We start from the raw sequence: 17,159 nt of genomic DNA, 5'->3' as shown, positions 1-17,159 counted from the left end.
GGGGCCAAACTGCTGTACTCAGAAGCAGCATTTCCCCTTGGTTTCCGCCCCTGGAGCCTGGGCTCCTTCTCGCAGGCCCCCGTCTGCAGGCCAGGCCCCAGCTGGGCTCTCCCCATGCGGCTGTCTCTGCTGTACGGTAGTGGTTGAGGTTACTGATTTGTCACTGCTTGCAGGGGCTGGGTGAGGTTCCATAGGAGGCCAGCCCACGCTTGCTGCTGTGGGTTTGGCTGTCCAGCAGAGTGTGTGTTTGGGGAAGCAGGAGGGCAGCATGGGATGGTTTCTGGTCTACCACTCTGTGCTACAGCGGCAGCAATTCGTGCTGGTACATCCCCGCTTCAGTGTACATCTTATCCTATCGGTGAAGCCAATTGCCTTTGGACTGAGGTAGACTTTGCAATTGGCCTGCAGCCCTGGGCTCCTAAGGACCAGCGCAGCCAGAGAGGTGGGGCCAGTGGATTGCCCCAGCTAGCTGACCCCGCTGGCAAAGTGGGGAACTGCTTCATTAACACAGATGACAGTCGGATCGTTACAGTGGGACTTTCCTGGTCTGGTGGTGTGTGACTGGCTTCCTGGGGCCTCTCACTCACAGGGGCTGACTCCCCTACCGGAGTGGGGCAGGGGTTCCCCAGCACCGTGAGGCCTGCAGGGACAGCGCATGCACAGCCTGGGAGAGGACGAGGGCTGCCTCACACAGCAACTCCCCAAGCAACTTCCCCTTGTGCTCAGGGCTGGTTTCAATGAGCTCCATCCCTGGGCTGGCCTGGCAGCTATTACCCTGTGAAGAGACAGGTGAGTGAGCACAGGTGCTTGGCATGGGGCCCTGCAGAGGCCAAGAGAGGCCTGGGGGCAAAGTCACCCTGTAACACATTGGCCTTACCAGAGCCTTCAACTAGGAACAGATGGTAGCTTTCCGGCAGCTGACACCATCTCACTGAGTCTCCAGTTGGCAGCCTGTCTGTTTGCCCCCTTGCCTTGCCGCAAGTGGCTGCAGCATGTCTCCCTCAAGGGTCCCTCGTCGGGGTCTGAGCGTTGGCTGTGGTATCAGGTGGGAGAGGCTGGCACCACCCTCACCAGTGCATCTGCCTTAGTCTCTGCAGCACATCCTGGTCTGAGACGCTGTAACTAGAAGAGCAGGGAACCGACTCCTCCCTGTTACCATACCTGATCCCCGGCAGGGCTGCAGGTTGGGAGGTCAGCACCGTAAAACAGGATTGTTCTCTCTGGCTGTGAGACGGTTGCCCCAGTCAAAGCGAGGACTGCACGGGTCTGGGACACCCAGGGCTGAACCCTGGCCCTTGTCCTGGCCTGTGAAAGCGCTCAGGGCCAGTGTCGGGGTGCAGACAGGTTACTGCTTTCGCACAAAGCTCAGACAGAATTCACAGACTTGGACATTGTCCAGACGGGACCAGCGTAGTTAGTAAGCCTGTCCTCCACCTCCCAGGTCACAGCCCCACTCCCGAGCCTGTAATAAATCCACTAACCTATGGCTCAAATAGTAAAGTCCTGAGATCATGACCTAAAGCCTTCCTGGGCAAATGCATCTCTGGGCAAGGTCCAGCCAACTCATATTTTGCCCCAAAGGTTGGGGAGGGGGCTGTTCCAATGCTTAGCCAAGGTAGGAAGTCTCCTCTCACCCCCGCAAACCTTTTTCCAGTAATAGACTGGCAGCATAAACCGCAGCCAAGCCCACCTCCCTCAGTAGCTGCCTGGTCACACTCTTCCCTCACCCAGGTTTAACCTTAGGAGCTTTGCTCCTGGTATGCCCATGGATAGCACCCAAGCTGCTTGAGGGTGGCCGACCCGTAATTCCTGTTCTGCATTCCCTGTCTCACTCCATTCGTGGCTTGTCCACTTCACTAACCCCTGCTCAGTTTTATACAGGTCGGAGTCCAGCCACTCTCAGGGCAACCCTGGCTAAATCTCCAAGCAAGGCAGCAGCCCCTGCTATGGCCCAGCCTCTCCTGGTTCCCACCACCCAGCGTTCCCACGACATAAACAGGATGTGGGACGAGAGGTGGAGTTGTTTTTTCAAGACTTTTATTGGAAAAGAAAAACAATCCAAAAGTGGTGAGGGCTGGCCCAGCACCTGGGTGAGTGTGGAAAACAGGGAGAGGCCACAGCACCCCAGCACAGCTATGGATTAGGAGAAACAGAAGGGAAAGGAAGCGACAAGGGAAAGGCTCAAGAACCCGGGAGAGAGATTCTTTCCTGGTTGCTGCAGGGATCTCAGGTTTGCACCTGCTGGTGGAAGAGGAGGCAGCAGGAAGGGGTCACTGACCTAAGAGGCCAGTCCTCAGGGACCAACTTGTGAGCAAATTGCAGGCTGAGGGGTAGGGGAAGCTGCAGGCACACAGCTGTCAACTGATGGGAGGTGGACGCAAAGTCCAGAAAACCAGAAATAACAAAACCTCCACGTTTTCCCCTTGCACATGAGCTCAGCCCAGGCACTGGAGCTCTGCCTTTCTTGCTCATCCCCCCACCCTTTGGGATCGGAACCACTTCCCAGTTCAGCAGTTAGCTTTCCTTTTTCCTTAAAGCACCACTGCGAATCAAGACAGGACACAAGAGTCCCAGCTCTGTGCCAGAGGCCACTTAGCTCCACCAGAGGGTCCAGAACGTGAAGGGCTCCAGCTGCTCCCAGCCCAGAGCACATCACATGGAATATCTGAGAAGAGATGCAGAGCTAGGAACACTGGGCCCAAATAAAGGCACCAGAGAGTGGCAGTGAGCGGGTATGGGGAAGGGAAGAGCTTCTCTGTTGGGGAAGGGCAGGGCTGGTCTCTACTCAGCTAGTGATTAGAAAAGGCATCTCAGTTAAGGAGGAAGTTGTGGGAGGAGGAGGAAGAATGGAATTTGGCAAAACAATGCCGAGCGGGGGACCATGCTGCAGCTCCGAGGGGTGTATGTCCAAATGGGTTCAGGCACCATGTCTAGGAGACAGGAGGGTCGGCCCATGGCCTCTAGTCCTTCCCCTTCCCTTTCCTGGCTGTGTGAAACAATGGAACAAGATACGAGTTAGTGCTCCTGCAGGCCACCCCCAGCTGTTGCCTCCCGGACAGCAGGATAGCGGAAGTGGGGCTGGAGCTGCAAAAAGCCTTCTGCAGGGCCTTGGCTTGGGCGCTGGCTGCAGTGGCAGATTGACTGCAACTGCCTGACCCCTCTAGCCAGGGTGAGTCCAGCACCCCAGTGCAATTGCCCCATAAAGGCTCTACTCCATGTGGTGCTGCTGTTTGCTGGTGGATCCCCCAGACTTCCTGTCCTTTGTTGTGCCAGGAGGCACCTTATTATTTGCATTAAACTCAGTTGTGCTTTGAGGGTCTAGTGCGTAGGTAGGACTGGCAGGGGACAACTGGACATGCCCTGGTCACAAACACAGAGTGAGGCCTGCCTAGGCCGTGGGGTACTGACTCAATAACCTATACGCCACGGTCTTGCACGCAGAAAGGGAGAACAAGTGCAGCTGGCAATTCCCAGCTGCAGCTTTGACTCCTCCAGTGGCCCAAGCAAACTTGATCAAGCCTCTTTTAATGACCAGTGGTGAGAATGGATTGGGGACCTTTCCTACCACGAAGGATCCCACCATGCCTCACAGGCGATCAGGCAGAAATTGCTAAAGCCACATTGAAATGTGGCTCTCTCTAGAGCGTGCTGTGATGCAACACACCGGGTAAGGGACAGAAAGAGGGTGAAATCTCAGCTCTGTTGAAGTCCATGGGAGTTTTTCCGGTGGAGACAGGATTCACCCAGATGTTCCTGTCACCATTTGAAACGGCCATGGGACTTGGAGCCCTGAGGAACGTAATGGCCCGAAGAGGAATTTCCCCAGGAGAGAGTTAACAACCCAGCTCTTGTGAAAAGACCCAGGGTCTTGAGGACCTCAGGGCTTGTTTCCTCCGAGAGATTATTCTGGCAGCTGCAGAGAGCTCTGCAGTGCCCCACCAGCACAGAAGGTTAGCACTGCCTCGGAGTCCTTCCTAATGCATCACCAGCACCACTCGCCAGGGACAGGGCTGTTCTGGCGCAGGCAATCCAGACTAGCTTAGCTTGGGTCACGCAGCCCTAGCTGGGATTGCAGCGTTCCGCCTGAATGTGGGGTGCACGCAACGTACACTGGTTCTTCCCACCCTGAGACTGGGTAAGGACTGTTGGGGTGGAGACTGACCTTTGGATTTTGACTTGGCCTTGGGAGAGCAGGGCTTGGTCACTTGAATGGTCTCCTGGCACTCGGCGTTGTACAAGGCTTTCTTCAGGGTGCCTGAACGGGCCTTCAGGCCTGTGGCAGCATCGCACCCGCCCCAACTCTCAAACTTGTACTTGCAGTCAGCTGGAAGGGAGGTTGACTCCATTAGCTGTGTGCAGGGCCCAGATCACACGGCAGCCTGTTGGGAGCCCAGGGAACCAGAGGTGCTGGAACTAGGGTGCTACTGCACCCCCTGGCTTGCAGCGGTTGCTGGTAGTTTGGTGCAGTGGCTCTCAGCCTCCCAACTCTGCAGATTGTTCCCGCACTCCTAGCAGGAACGGTGTCTGGGCTGGCGGCAAACGCCAATCATGCTGCTCCTTCGGACCGTACTGCATTCACCGTGCTCCTGTTAGCAGCCCCGCTACCTTTCCAGGCCCTCCAAGGCATTGGGTCATCCCACTTGACTGACCAGCGCCCGGCCACGTGGTATCAGAACTGACCCATGTCACATGGATGCAGCATCCTAATAGCAGCTGTAGAGAACTCATGCTCCCTCAGGGTGACTTGACACCCAAACTCTGCTCTTCACAGGTCTGTCTCAACCAACAGGCCATTCCAAAGACCTGACAGCAGAACAGTGAGGCAGCAGAAGGGCAGAAGCAGATGAGACTGCTCGCTCCTGTCTCCGTACTCCAGATAAAGTGCTGAAGACAGCAGCACCATCTAGCTTAGTTTCTGAGGGGGCCTGGCCAGGAGACTAGCCAGGGGGCACCAGCTCTGCACAGGGAAGGTGGACAGGAGTCAGGAGCCAGGCAAGCACAAAGCCAAGACCAGTTGTGTGGCACTACTGGGTCAGATGGTCCGAGGACCCAATTCTGCATCAGCTCACTGGTCTGTCTAACCTGCCCCTGCTGCACAGGGTCAGATCAATGGCTCATACAGCCTGCTGCCCCTCGGTGTCCCCAAGGGCCTAATGGGGCCCGCAGAGCCTTTACTGCAGGAGCCTTCCCAAATGGAGTCGAGAGCACCAGCTGGATGTAGGACCCTCCAGGTAGGGATAGCATCTGCTCCTTTCAGCCTAACCTGTCCCCGATACGTTCTGCGTCAGCCGCACGCCCTGCCTTCCCTAGAATGCAGCAGTGGCTACTGCTCCTACGGCAGAGCTACCCTGACCTGTGTCGAGCCTTCCTCCACGGTGCTGCCCCTACAAGGCACTGTGCTTTTCCCTTTGGCAGGAAGAGAGAGACCCTGTCTCCCAGGATAGGCACTTAAACCCACAAGAGCCCACTGTGCAGCTCCAGGCTGTCCCAGCCTTTCACAAAGGTGTGGTCTGCGGACACTACATGGCCCACCACACAATCCTCTGGCAGGTGGGACGGGCCAGGCCAGAGCGTTGCTCACTGGGACACGCAAGAGATGGCACACAGATACATTAGGACCCTGGGTGCAAGGCAGTAGGAAGTCAGGTCTTAGGTGCACGCTTGGGCTCCTGGCTAGCTGCTTGTGTGGATTTAAGAAGGGCAACAATGTTGGGCCGTTAAAGAGGCAGCAACCACAGAGTCGCCAGAGTTTGAACAAATGGCTGGCCATTTCCCTTGGCTGCCCCCCACCCGAGCCTGGCCAGTCTCTCTGGGGTGGGGTTGTGCACTCACCTCCAAACTCCTTCTTCCAGTTGCAGGGGATCTTGCACTTGAGTCTCTTCGTCTCCTCCTTGCAGGTCCCCTCGCGGTAGCCCACGCCGCAATCTTTGCTGTTTGGGGTGCAAGGCCCCCAGCGCCAATCCTCACACTCAGAGCCAGTCTTCTTCACCTTGTCTGCGGTGCGGAGGAGAGAGCAGGCAGTCACTCCGAAGGATACAGAACAGCAGTGGGCCCCATAGTCTGGGACTCTCCCATCCCTCACTTGCAGGCAAGGACGTGGACATCCCCTACCGCACCCACAGCAAGCCTCGCAGAGCAGATGATGAGGGACATGTTCTCCTCTTCTTAAGCAGCCATGAATTTGGTCCTTACCTTTCTTGTTTTTTCCAGCCTCAGAGGCTGCAGCCAAGAAGATCACCATCAGGAGGAGGAAGAGCCCACGGACCTGCATTCTGAGTGGAAGAAGGGAGATAGGTCAGCACAGGTTTTTCATAGGCACGTGAAGTCCTTTCTCTGTTTGTCAAACCCTCCTTACAGCTCCCAAGCCCAGCGTGTCACTCTGCAGGACGGCCAGAGCAGAGGGGAGCTGGAACCATGGGCAGCCACAAACTCCGAGCTGGGAACGCTCTTCTCTAGCAAAGCACAGGCCTGGAGGAGGGAGCAAGGGACAAGAAATGGTGGGAGAGGCTACTGCTCTGAGCTCTAATTGCACAAGTGCTTGGCCTGACCTGGCAGGAGGAAGTTGGGGCCATTCCTAGGGCTCAGTGTGTCAGGTGGGAGCTTCACCCAGCGGCAGGATTCAGGGTCTCTGGTTAACCAATTAACTGGGATTTTACACCCCTACCTAGCATCTTTTCAAGTGAATGAAACCCAGAGAGTGAAAAGGAGGGTAGCAGGGAGGTCTTGTCCACACCAGCCTGGGGAGAAGGGGACACAGAGCTACCGGGAGAGGATCACAGATGATCACAACGCTGTAATGCCTTCCTATGCCTCTCTGTACAGAGGGTCAATTTACCTGCGGAAGAGGCCAGACTCCTAGCCTGTTCTCCTGGGCTCCACTGTAGCCACGTGAAAACTCAGAGCCAGTGTGCAACTTAGACCAGGCCCTTAGCTAAGCACAACCCTTGGGCCTGATCCTTTCTCACACAGCCCAAGCTCCCAATGACACAGGGTGGGGAGAAAATGCAGGATTGGGCCCTTCATTTCAGCTTCTCTGGAGCGCCCGTCTCTGTCCCCTCTCAGCTGCTGGGACCCCTTCAGGTGAGTACCCGGTGGGGAAGGTGACTCAGGCCTCTTGTTACAGGACTTGAGTGGCACGTTAGCATCAAAATCGCCACCCCCAGCTTCAAATCGGCAGCAGCCAAGAGGAGGCTGGAAAAGCCAGTCTGACCGAGGCGGTGGGGGGAGGGATTCGTGCAGCTCTGGTCCTTGGAAAGCTGAGACGCTTCCTGTTTGTTTGCTGGCACTAATGAGGCCTTGCTCCCCACTCCCCAGCCGTTCCCCAGGCCCCTTCCATGCCACATTTCCCAGTGCCTCCTTTATCCAGCACCCAGCAGGCCACCTCGTCCACGCCAAAACCCCCTAACACTGGGGGGACAGCAGCTGCCATGGAACCTTTATCCGGCTCCCAAAGAATCCAGGGCAGAAAAAAACCACAACCAGTGTTTTCTGAGAGCTAAAATAGAAGATTAAAAAAAAACCCTATACAATGTGGAACTCATGGGGAGCTTTAGAAGCAAAAGCTGCTCCCCCTGCTGGCTCCCTTAATGTCAGCCTATTACCATATAGCCACAAAGGGCCCAGGGATGCAGAAGGCCAGTCTGCGTGTGTGCGTGCGCGCGTGTGTTGGGATGGGGATGGGGATGGGGAGGAGAGCTGGAAGTAGGAGGTGTGTGTGTGTGCACACATCTGTATACACATGATGGGGCAGTGTGTGCACTGAGTACATCAGGGAGTCGGCAGATATATTTGTTTAAATGGCTGAGTAGTACTTTAGCTCCTCTGTGGCTGACTCCTCTGAGTGAGCCCTGGTCAGGAGCACAGACAGAGGGGCAGTGACCTGACTCTCCTCCCACTGCCAACACCCCCTTCCTTTCCAGCAAATCTACTGTCTAGAAATAAAACCAACCCCAAATCAGAAACCCGGCAGGACACAGAATTCACCAGCTCACAGGCATCCACTGGAAGCTGAACCCAAAGCCCACAGTCCCCTGCATCTGATAGGTTTGAAACCTGGCACTACACCCCTCCCATAAAAAGCTGGCCCCTTCTTCCATGGGGCCTGAGCTACTGCTGATATCAGTGCATCCATCTGTCCCTTCCTCACTGCTCCAGGAGATCCCACTGCACTGTGGGTGTGAACAAAGGGCCCTAGCAGAGCAGTGGTCCTGGTGTGCCTTTTCACCTGCTCTGCCCATGACCAGTGAGAACTCCTCTCATGTTTTCTCCACTGGCGGCATCTCCATGGAGGACAGCAACAGACACATTGTCCTATGCTGAGTTGGTACAGTCAGTGACAAGGCCACCTTCCCCCACACCAGCCTCTACGGTGGACAGCAGTGGCTGAGGATCACACCTACACCTCATTAAATAGGTACAAATTCATTACAAGGGAGCCATATAGGTTGCAACTGAAGCCCAGGCTGAAGGCAGCCAGGACTGCACTGAGTTACGGCTCACAAGGCTTTTTTCAGCTCAAGGCACCATTCTGATCAAAGAGATGGGGTGGGCGGCAAGAGGGCGCCAAGCAGAGTCGCCTGGAAATTGTGTCATTAATAGCCCCATTTTCCAGAACGATGCCTGATTCTTAAGAGGTTCTGGGCCAGCCAGTGGCCCTCAGCGGCTTCATGTGGTGTTGGGGGTGCTCAGAACTACTGCCTTTTGGGTCTAGCTTGTCTCAGGTACAGCAAAGATCGGGGGAGAGAACTGTAACTTCCCTCCCAGGCCCCAGGCAGCATGGGCAGAGGAGGGCGAAAACCCCAATCCCGGGAATGGCGACTGCCAACCCAGGGAGCAGGTGAAATCCAGGTTCTGGGAGGAAAGGGGATCAGACTAGCTGAGCATGAAGGTGACAGTTGTGTAGAGCTGATGCACTTCGTGGATGTGAGGTTTCTCACGAAGTCCATACGCAGGGGGCACAGCTCAGCTTGGCTTCACCTCCTCCCCCTACCATGCAAGTGCATTGCCAGGCTACTCAGCCACGCTCCTCGTGGGCCCTCTTCTCCTCCTACAGGCCCCAGGGAACCTGGAAAACACCCCTCCCAGCGGTTCCTTACAACTAGGCAGCTCCTGAGTCGAGGGCAGCACGTCCACCCTGGCTGAAGGGAATCCCTTGCCCTATCCCGCCCCTGCTGTGCGAGGCCCTCCCTGCAGGCCTGTCACAGGAGAAGACACACCAGGTGCAGCGTGGGGGAAGAGACACTGGGTCAGCACTCCCTCCCTTCCCCCACCCGGCCGCCCCGGCAGCAGGCTGGGGAAAGCAGCTCCCTTTGTTATTCAGGCTCCAGTGCACTCACCTTTTGTGCGGCGGTTGCCGTGAAGCTGCCGGCTTCACTCTGAATTGAACTGTCACCGAGAATTACACAGCCCGGCTGGCTGAAGGCAGAGTGGAGGGAGGAGAGCCGAGTTCCACGCCTCAGCTGGGAATGACCGCGGGGAGCCCAGCGCCAGCCAGCTCACAGCTCCAGCCCCTTCCCACCGAACTCACCTCAGAGCGGCTGCAAGGACAAGAGCTCAGCACTGCGAAGGAGCCAGAGCAGCCCACCTTCGGGAGGCAGAGGCTGGGCAGCCAACACTTCTGCCCTGCTCTTTATAGCACCTCCTGCTGCGGGTGTGCGGGACTGGCACAGCAGGGTGCTCAGCAAAGCCTGTGCTTCTGCCTTGGTCTTTACAGCACCTCCTGCTGCGAGTGGGTGGGACTAAGGTAACTAAGAGCCCTCCCGTTCCCTACAGGGCCCTTACAGCAGCACCTCCAGACGCTTCCCTCTCCCCCTTTTATTCAGACTCTCCTGTTTGCCTCCTTTCTATACGGATTGCTTCTGCCTCGGGCCTGCCCGTGGCTGCAACGTGGCCTCGGGTAACAGAGCCTCCAGTCTGGAAGGTGACATTCCCATCGCGTCTGGCTTGGGCTAACGCAGCTCTGTCCTCTCCAGTACCTGCACACCTGTTCATCGGCTGCTCGGTGTAAAGTGGCCGCCCTTACTTTTAAGGATCCGCACAGATTTAGTCCATTTTTCAGCATGGACCTTATTTCCCTGCTTCTTCGGCTGTATCCCTTAACTTCTCCCCAGCATGGGCGTGAGAGCCTTCCTGGCAGCTCCCGCTATCTGGGATACCGCACCGGCACAAATTCCTTCCCTGGTGCACAGTAACCATGTCCTCCAACTTCTGGAGCCTCATGTCAGTTTGACTTACCAGAACTCTGTCTGAGCCCCTCCTGCAGGGGCATCAGCTGAGCACTCATTTCAGAATGCTCTCCACTGGCAGACAAGCAAAACAGGGCAAGGGACTGGCGGGTTTGGCTAAAGCCCTGGCCTAGGGAGTCAGGAATGCTGGATTCTGGTCCAAGCTTTACTAAGAGTGGTCACGCAAATTACTTTCCATCCCCGTGCCTGAGTCAGAAAGAAAAAGAGTTTGAACGGTGGAGATGATCTTTCGGCGCATAACGCTCCCTAGAGAAAGGGAGGGAACAAAAACATTCCGAATAAATTTCACCCCCTCAGTTGATTCCGATTCCAGATGAAAACAGTCACAAACGTGTTTGCAAAACGGTTGGTCCTTTCTGCTGCTGGTTCCACCTGCCCCCCTGCCGATGCAGGGCATCAGCTATCCCCTGTGCCTCGTCTCTGCACATGCTGAGCTGAGAGAGTTTATATGGATTATGTCAGCCTCTCCCCTTGCCAGGGAGTTCACTCACTTTGGCTCAGCTCTCTAGGTGAGACTGGAAGGGGATCCCAAGTGCCAAACATAATAATGAGGGGCCTTGGGATGTCATCTGATCTGCACTCTGTGCCAGGCAACGCCAGCTGCCATGGTCACTCTGGAAGCAGCGGCGCAGCTGCATACTTCCTGGATTTCTCTGCAGCCACTCGACCCTCTGGTGCCTGTGGGTGCTGCCCAGAAAGGCCCTAGGAGATCCTAAGGAGCAAGGAGTGCTGCTTCACTGCTAATCCAGTCTGCAGCCCTTGCTTTCAGTACAGGGACCCTGCTGGAACTGGGTCAGACAGCTGAGCCTCCCAGAGTCTGTGAAGCACAGGGCAGGGGGAAGTGGGGGTTAACCACCCCCTCTTCTGTTTGAAACCCTACTGATTTCCCTGGAGCTGAACAACTCAACCCCCAGGGCTGGAGCAGGACACCCTCCCAGCCAGGATCTCAGTACAGGATGCAACCAGGACGGGGGGTGGGGTGGGGTGGGGTGCAAAACCTTCCCCCTTGACTTATTATTCGCAACAAGGCGTTGGTACCCTCACACCCCAGGGGGGTGGGCTGGGGCAGTGAGCAGCAGGGCTGCCTGGGGCCTGTGAGCTTTCTCCAGGGACCACAACCACCTGCCTTTCAGGGTAGGCAGAAGCACTATTCTGAGGGGGAAGGGTTGCCTGTTGCTCCCTACTGCCAGGGATGGGTGGATTCATTGCACAGACTCCCCTTGGATCCCGGCTCGCAGGAGCCTGGAGGCTGCCTGTGCTTAAAGCTGCAGCAGGGAGGGAGACGGAGGAGGCTGGCTGCCTGCCTCCCCATCACATGCACCTCCTGCTAAATCTGCCCTACCCAGCTGCTCCTCGCTTACGGCTCTTTCAGGGAAGGCTACTGACCTTCTCTACCATGCTGGGACCAGCCCCCTGCTCCGACGCCATCTTCCCACCTCCTCTCCCTACGGATGGACGTCCTTTCTCTGGAGCAGTTACACCCTTCTGGCTGCCTCCAAGCCATTCTCTTCCTCTGAGTATGCCCTGCCCTCCCCACACACCCTCTCAGGTTTGTTACCTTGACTCTCCCTTCCTCCCCACTTAGCTCCCTCGCGTCTTCAGCATCTCTTTGCTTTTGACCCTCTCTTGCCTGACTCCCTTCTGTCCTCTGCTCAGTAGGGCCAGATGCTCCTCCCCTCCCCTAATGTCCTGGCAGGGCGACCGCAGATGTTCCAGCGAGCAGCTCTGGCTTTCAGGCAAGGACAGGTCTGTTCAGTGTGTCCAGCATGTACTGGCCTTCATGTCTGACTGGGCGGCAGCTGCTCTGTTGCTTGGGGCTGTATCATTCTGAGCTGCTTTCGCCTCTGTTACTCTCAGTCCTTACCCCGGGGCATGGGGCAGCATCGTTCTTGGATTTCGCAGAATGAAGCAGAAAGTGCCTTAGCTGCCTGCTTTCCATGCTCACCTGCCTTGTCAGGTCACGAGCACCTCCTCCCCCACAGGACTGTTCCCACCGCTCTGCTTCACCCTCCCAAGGATCTGCGAATCTGGCCCATTCACACCTGGCCTTCCCCTGCAGATCCAGGCAGAGAGAGTACCAGCTCCATTCCCATCCAGCTCCCTCGGCCAATCCGCTGAGAATCTTATCTCCTAGCCATCTCCTGGCAAAGGAACCCACCTCCTTCTCTTTATCTGGCCCCAAGCTAACTGCACCTCCATGTCCAGCACAGCCAGCTCCTCCCTGGATTTGGCCTTTCCCTCTCATACCCCTTTGGTCCCTGCTCCCCTATCACTGCGGATGAGGGCAGCCTCCCTGCCCCGATCCTTCCCCAGTTCTCACCCTCTCCATCCTGCTGCTCCTCACCAGCAGTGCGTCAGCAGTATTCCCCACGCACCCAACAGCTTCCTGGGCCATTTCTGTCCCAGCTTCACTAACCAAACTGCCCTCACCCCCCAACCCTGGGAGTTAACCTGCAGCTCCTTCCTCCTGCAGCAGCACGAGCTGAGAGCTATTCATTAACTACTGGACAAGATCCATTCTCTCCAGCCTCACTTCTGATCCTCGCCCTCAAGATGCTGGTGGTAGAGTGTCCCATGAGGTGTCTCCTCTTCCCCAGACACACACTGGGAGCCTGTCCCTGGACAGATCTCTGAGCACAGCTAGCAATCTCTGGGACTGTGTGTTACCAGAGTGGGAGCCAGGAGAGGCAAGGTGGGGAGGTTGCTCCAGATGGTGCAGAGAAGGTAGCTCTTGCACTACCCATGGTGAGCATGTGAGGGGATGGGGGAAAAGGCCTGTGCAAAATGCACAGCTCTCCTGGAAGACCGTCGGGCATGCAGCAGCAGCAGCAGAGGAAAGGAGGCCTCGCCTGGCCAGGGACTTGCACCCTGAGCCCTCAGATTAGAAGTCTGATGTTCTACCAACCGAGCTGGCTGGAGCCATCGGTGGGCTGTTTCAAGGGGACGATTTATCACTGGCCCCAGCCTGGGGAGCCAGGGGAGGTGCTGCAGAGGGACGGGAGGTGCACAGCCAGCAGGTGGCTGCATTCAGCAGAGCTGCAGCGACTGTGAGAACTGGGGTGTGCTCAGAGCCGGCGAGGACTTGCGGGCGGGGGCCCACATGCTTCCCACAGCCCTTAACTCTCCCCACAAGGGCTGGGCAGGGAACCGCTGGGGCCAGCCCGAGAGCTCAGCCCCAGCCCTTCCCGGGGTGGGCGTTTAACTCGGAGCAGAGCCGAGCCGAGCCGAGCCCAAGCAGACCACCCCCGAGCCTTCGGGGTGGGAGGGTCACAGCCCCAGCTCCCCGCCCTGCTGGGGGAGGGGATCTCCTCCGGAGAAGCGGGGGCCCGGAAAGCCCCAGAGTCCGGCTCCAGCGCTGCTACTCCTTTCACAGCAGGGGGAGCCCAGGGGCCCCGCGCCCGCGGCGCCTCGCCCCGCTTCTCCGCAGGCTGGAGCGCGGCCACGAGCGAGAGTGGGGCTGAGCCGCGTGGGGGGCTAGCGGGACCGAGGCACGGCAGCCCGGGAGCCCCAGCCGAGGGAGCAGAAGGGCTGGACACCGGGGCAGAGCCAGTGTTGGCTTGGCCGGGAAAGGCCCTCCCGTCCAGGAGCCCGCAACGCTTCCCAGACCGCCGTTACTGGGGCGTGGGGAAACTGAGGCACGGGGCCCGGCCCAGGCGCCCCGGGGGCTCTCGGGCTGGCAGGAGGGGCGGGACAGCAAGTTAAGGACCCCCGCCCCCCGTTTCCTAGGGGCCCCGCAGCGCAGGCCGGGCAGGCGGAGTTCCGCACTGCCCGGCAGATGACAGCCTGGTGGGGCGGGGGAGCATCTGCCTCGCCCCCCTCCCCCAGGCAGCGCTCCCCGCCCCGGCCGTGCCTCGCGGTGCGGTGCCCCCTCCAGAGGCGCGGCCCTGCCCCCGGCTCCGCACTTACTTGCTGCGCTTCGCTGCCGGCTCAGTCCCGGGGCCGCACTCGCTGCCCGCCGCCGCGCTCCGGGCTGCTCCCTTTGTGTCTCAGAACTAGTTTCAGCTGGTCGCACGTGGACCCCGCCTGGCGGAGCGCAGCGGCCCCTGCCTCGCGCCCGCTGACAACAAAAGGTACCTCGAGCCCAAACTTCGCAGGCTCCGCCCCCTTCGCGCGCGGCCGGGCCCGGCAACAAAAGCCCCGGCGGCAGAGCCCGCCCCGGGCCGCCCCCTGGCCTCGCCTCCCGGGACCCCAGGGCTGGTGGGCACGACCTCGGCCAGCTCCCCCGGGCGGGATGTGCGGGAGGCAGCTATTTACACCTCCCCCGCCCCCCCAGGGAGGGAGGAAGCACAGTCCCAGGCCCGGGAGAGGGGGGCGGCCCGAGCCTTTCTGCCCCACTGGCGGGAGACCCCTCCAGGGATCAGGCATCCGAAAAGGCCCCTGGCCCATAAAGGAGGATGCAGCCCTGTGACCCAGCTGGGGAGAGCAGAGATAGCTTCACCCCCTCAGCAACCTGCCCTCCAGGTGGGGCGGGGGCAGCAGAGACCCACTCACACGGAGCAAACTTAGTTGGGCACCAGGGTTCCTCTAATTTTTTCCACCCATGGGCAGAATACATTTTGTTATGTGCACCACCACGGTGGCTGCCAGCACACTGCTAATCAGCTGGGTGGCACCTGAGTCTCTCCTGGCCAGCTGCCCTGAGTGCTCAGCTTACAGGGACCTCATCAGTGTGGCTTGCACCCATTGCAGCCAGACTTGTGTGGGTCTGTTCCTTTGCTACTCTTTTGCAATACTGGTCATACCAGTAAAGTGCCTTGGGTTGAACTGAAATGAAGGGCAGATGCCAGGAGGAGGTGGGCAGGAAGAGAAGGCTACGTACCAAAGCGTGGATCAAAGGGGTGTCACTCACACCCCCAACACCTCCACAGAACCTGAGACAAAGGGTCAGTCCCACCCTCTGAATCTGGCCTGGTGACTCCAAGTGCTACCTGCAGTTTCTGGTGGCATCTCTGGGGCACCGTGAAGTTCTAGGAGTGATTTTAGTGGCTCCACTGGCAGCCCCTTAGGCACCGGTGCAGCCTCCCTTGCCTGTGGTGAGCCAACCTCCCACTTATGCACTATCCTTCCCATGTCTCCTTCTCATGGGCTGCAGCACCAACCCTGTTCTTGGTGGAGGTTGCCCTTCTCTCCCTGCTGCAGACACCCAGTCCCTGCCTGCTCACTCCACACAGCCCTGTACCCGGTTTACATCCGATGACACAACCAGCCTATTCTAATGCTGATGCCAAAGCCACTCTAGACTGACATGGCCCTGTGCACTACCAACTCAGCAGCCCCTGTTCTTGGATGCATCTCGCCCCACAGCGTGGGCGGGCTCTCACAGCAGGAACACACCAAAAAAAAGCCGTTCAGGACAATAAATGGTCACTGATGCCAGTGATTCTCCTCCAGCCACCCTCCATCTCCAGCAAAGAGGGGAATGCAGGGCCAAGCCAGCTCTCCTGCTTTGCTGCCCAGCAGACTGCAGGGCTGGTGTCATGCCTAAGGAATGGGATTGTGGTGGGGAATGACGCCATTTTTCCACCATCCCCTCCGGAAGGATGTTGCAGAGGGAGCTAAGAAGCCACAGATTTTATGAACCACTTCGGAATCTGAAATCTCTTTCCAAGAGAGTCCTTTTTAACTCCCAAGTTGCTGGCACTTTCCTGAATGGCTGTCCACTATGGCGGTCGCATGCTGACACTCTGGACAAGGCTTCCAAATGAGGTTTTCAAGTCCCCCACATTCTCCAGTCTTTATGAACAGGCTGGACCAACATCTGCATTCAAACTTTACTTGGTCCTGCCTTAGCACAGGGGTCTGAACTTGGTGACCTCATGAGGTCCCTTCCAGCCCGACATTTCTGAGTCTGGAAAATACACACAGCAGAGCAGGTGCAAATTTCCTTGGCATGATTTCCTCTCCTCATCCATTACTCAGATATTAATGGGCAAACTGAAGCTCCTCCCATGATCCATCACAATAAACTTGCCTCAAGCTATGACCACATGGGATGTGAGAACAAGATGCATATGAAGAGGGAAACCTCAGAAAGGAACAAGAATGGCCCTTTAGAATCCTCCACAGTGAGAATTGCAGGGGGGGAGTGAATTTAAGCCAGGGACATTCCAGCTGTTTCTCACAAAACACATCTTGGAGGGTGGAGAATTGTTTTCCCACAGGGCTAGGGTGAAAGGCCCATCTCTGGGGCTATTTAAAAAGAAATTGAACAGAGTCTGGAAAGGACAAACTGAAGTTAAATGTCAAAGAACATGAGACTTTGCCTACCCTGGGTGAGGAGAGCTGCTCCAGCTTGCAGGTCTATCTGTAGGAGCACCAGTGTGCCCATGGGCACAAACTGTCGGATCCATGACACAGCCAGTTCCTTGGCAAGAGCTGCTGGTTTTCCTCAGTCCTTTCTGGACTCTAGAGCATGAGGAGAAAGGAGGGAACAGGGCCTTGCAGCATGAGTTTGCTAGTGTCTCATGCTCAGTCTGTCCAACGTGCTTAGATACTGGGGGGTCAATAGCATTTTCCTTTCCTCACACTCTTTCTCCCCTGGGTTTCTATGCCTCCCCTTGGTTTTCTCTCATACTTCCCATTGCCCATTTGGGGACTAGAAGGAACATTGTGATGGCTGTTTGGGAAAGTGATTGGGGTGTGTAATGCATTTGTGTCTCTCTTAATTGCAGAGGAGGTGACAACCCTTTGACTATTCCATGCAATCAGGGAAGGGATGCAGAAGGACATTATGTCCTCCTCTGGCTCAGAAACAAAGCTCTCGCTCAGGGAGCAGAGTGGGGAGAGACTTAGTGAACACAAACCCAGGGGCATGTGCCTGCAGCTGTGTGAATATCTGTCATGCAAAAATCAGACAAGACACTGCTAAGAACGTAAGAACAGCCATACTGGGTCAGACCATAGGTGCATCAAGCC

The 17,159-nt window shown here is 57.3% G+C and overlaps 1 protein-coding gene across 4 annotated transcripts; it reads right to left on the bottom strand.

Annotated features, from left to right (window-relative positions):
- Nucleotides 1-2,020: 2,020 nt before the first annotated feature.
- MDK (midkine) lies at nucleotides 2,021-14,329 on the bottom strand. Of its 4 annotated transcripts, none has more exons than XM_074997580.1 (5): nucleotides 14,151-14,329; nucleotides 6,193-6,272; nucleotides 5,833-5,994; nucleotides 4,163-4,324; nucleotides 2,021-2,986 (listed from the first exon to the last, which is right to left on the bottom strand). In XM_074997580.1, exons 2-5 carry the CDS (start codon nucleotides 6,269-6,271, stop codon nucleotides 2,961-2,963), a joined length of 429 nt encoding a protein of 142 aa, XP_074853681.1. In that variant the 5' UTR covers nucleotide 6,272; nucleotides 14,151-14,329; the 3' UTR covers nucleotides 2,021-2,960. The 4 variants fall into 4 exon arrangements, with proteins under 4 accessions (XP_074853681.1, XP_074853684.1, XP_074853683.1 ...); XM_074997583.1 differs by lacking the exon at nucleotides 14,151-14,329 and adding an exon at nucleotides 10,234-10,555; XM_074997582.1 differs by lacking the exon at nucleotides 14,151-14,329 and adding an exon at nucleotides 9,336-10,169.
- Nucleotides 14,330-17,159: the final 2,830 nt, after the last annotated feature.

The sequence above is a fragment of the Carettochelys insculpta genome, chromosome 6, assembly GCF_033958435.1.
Source record: "Carettochelys insculpta isolate YL-2023 chromosome 6, ASM3395843v1, whole genome shotgun sequence".
Lineage (NCBI taxonomy): Eukaryota > Metazoa > Chordata > Testudines > Carettochelyidae > Carettochelys > Carettochelys insculpta.
The sequence above is the reverse complement of the archived record's forward strand: the minus strand, read 5'-3'. Positions and strand labels throughout refer to the sequence as shown.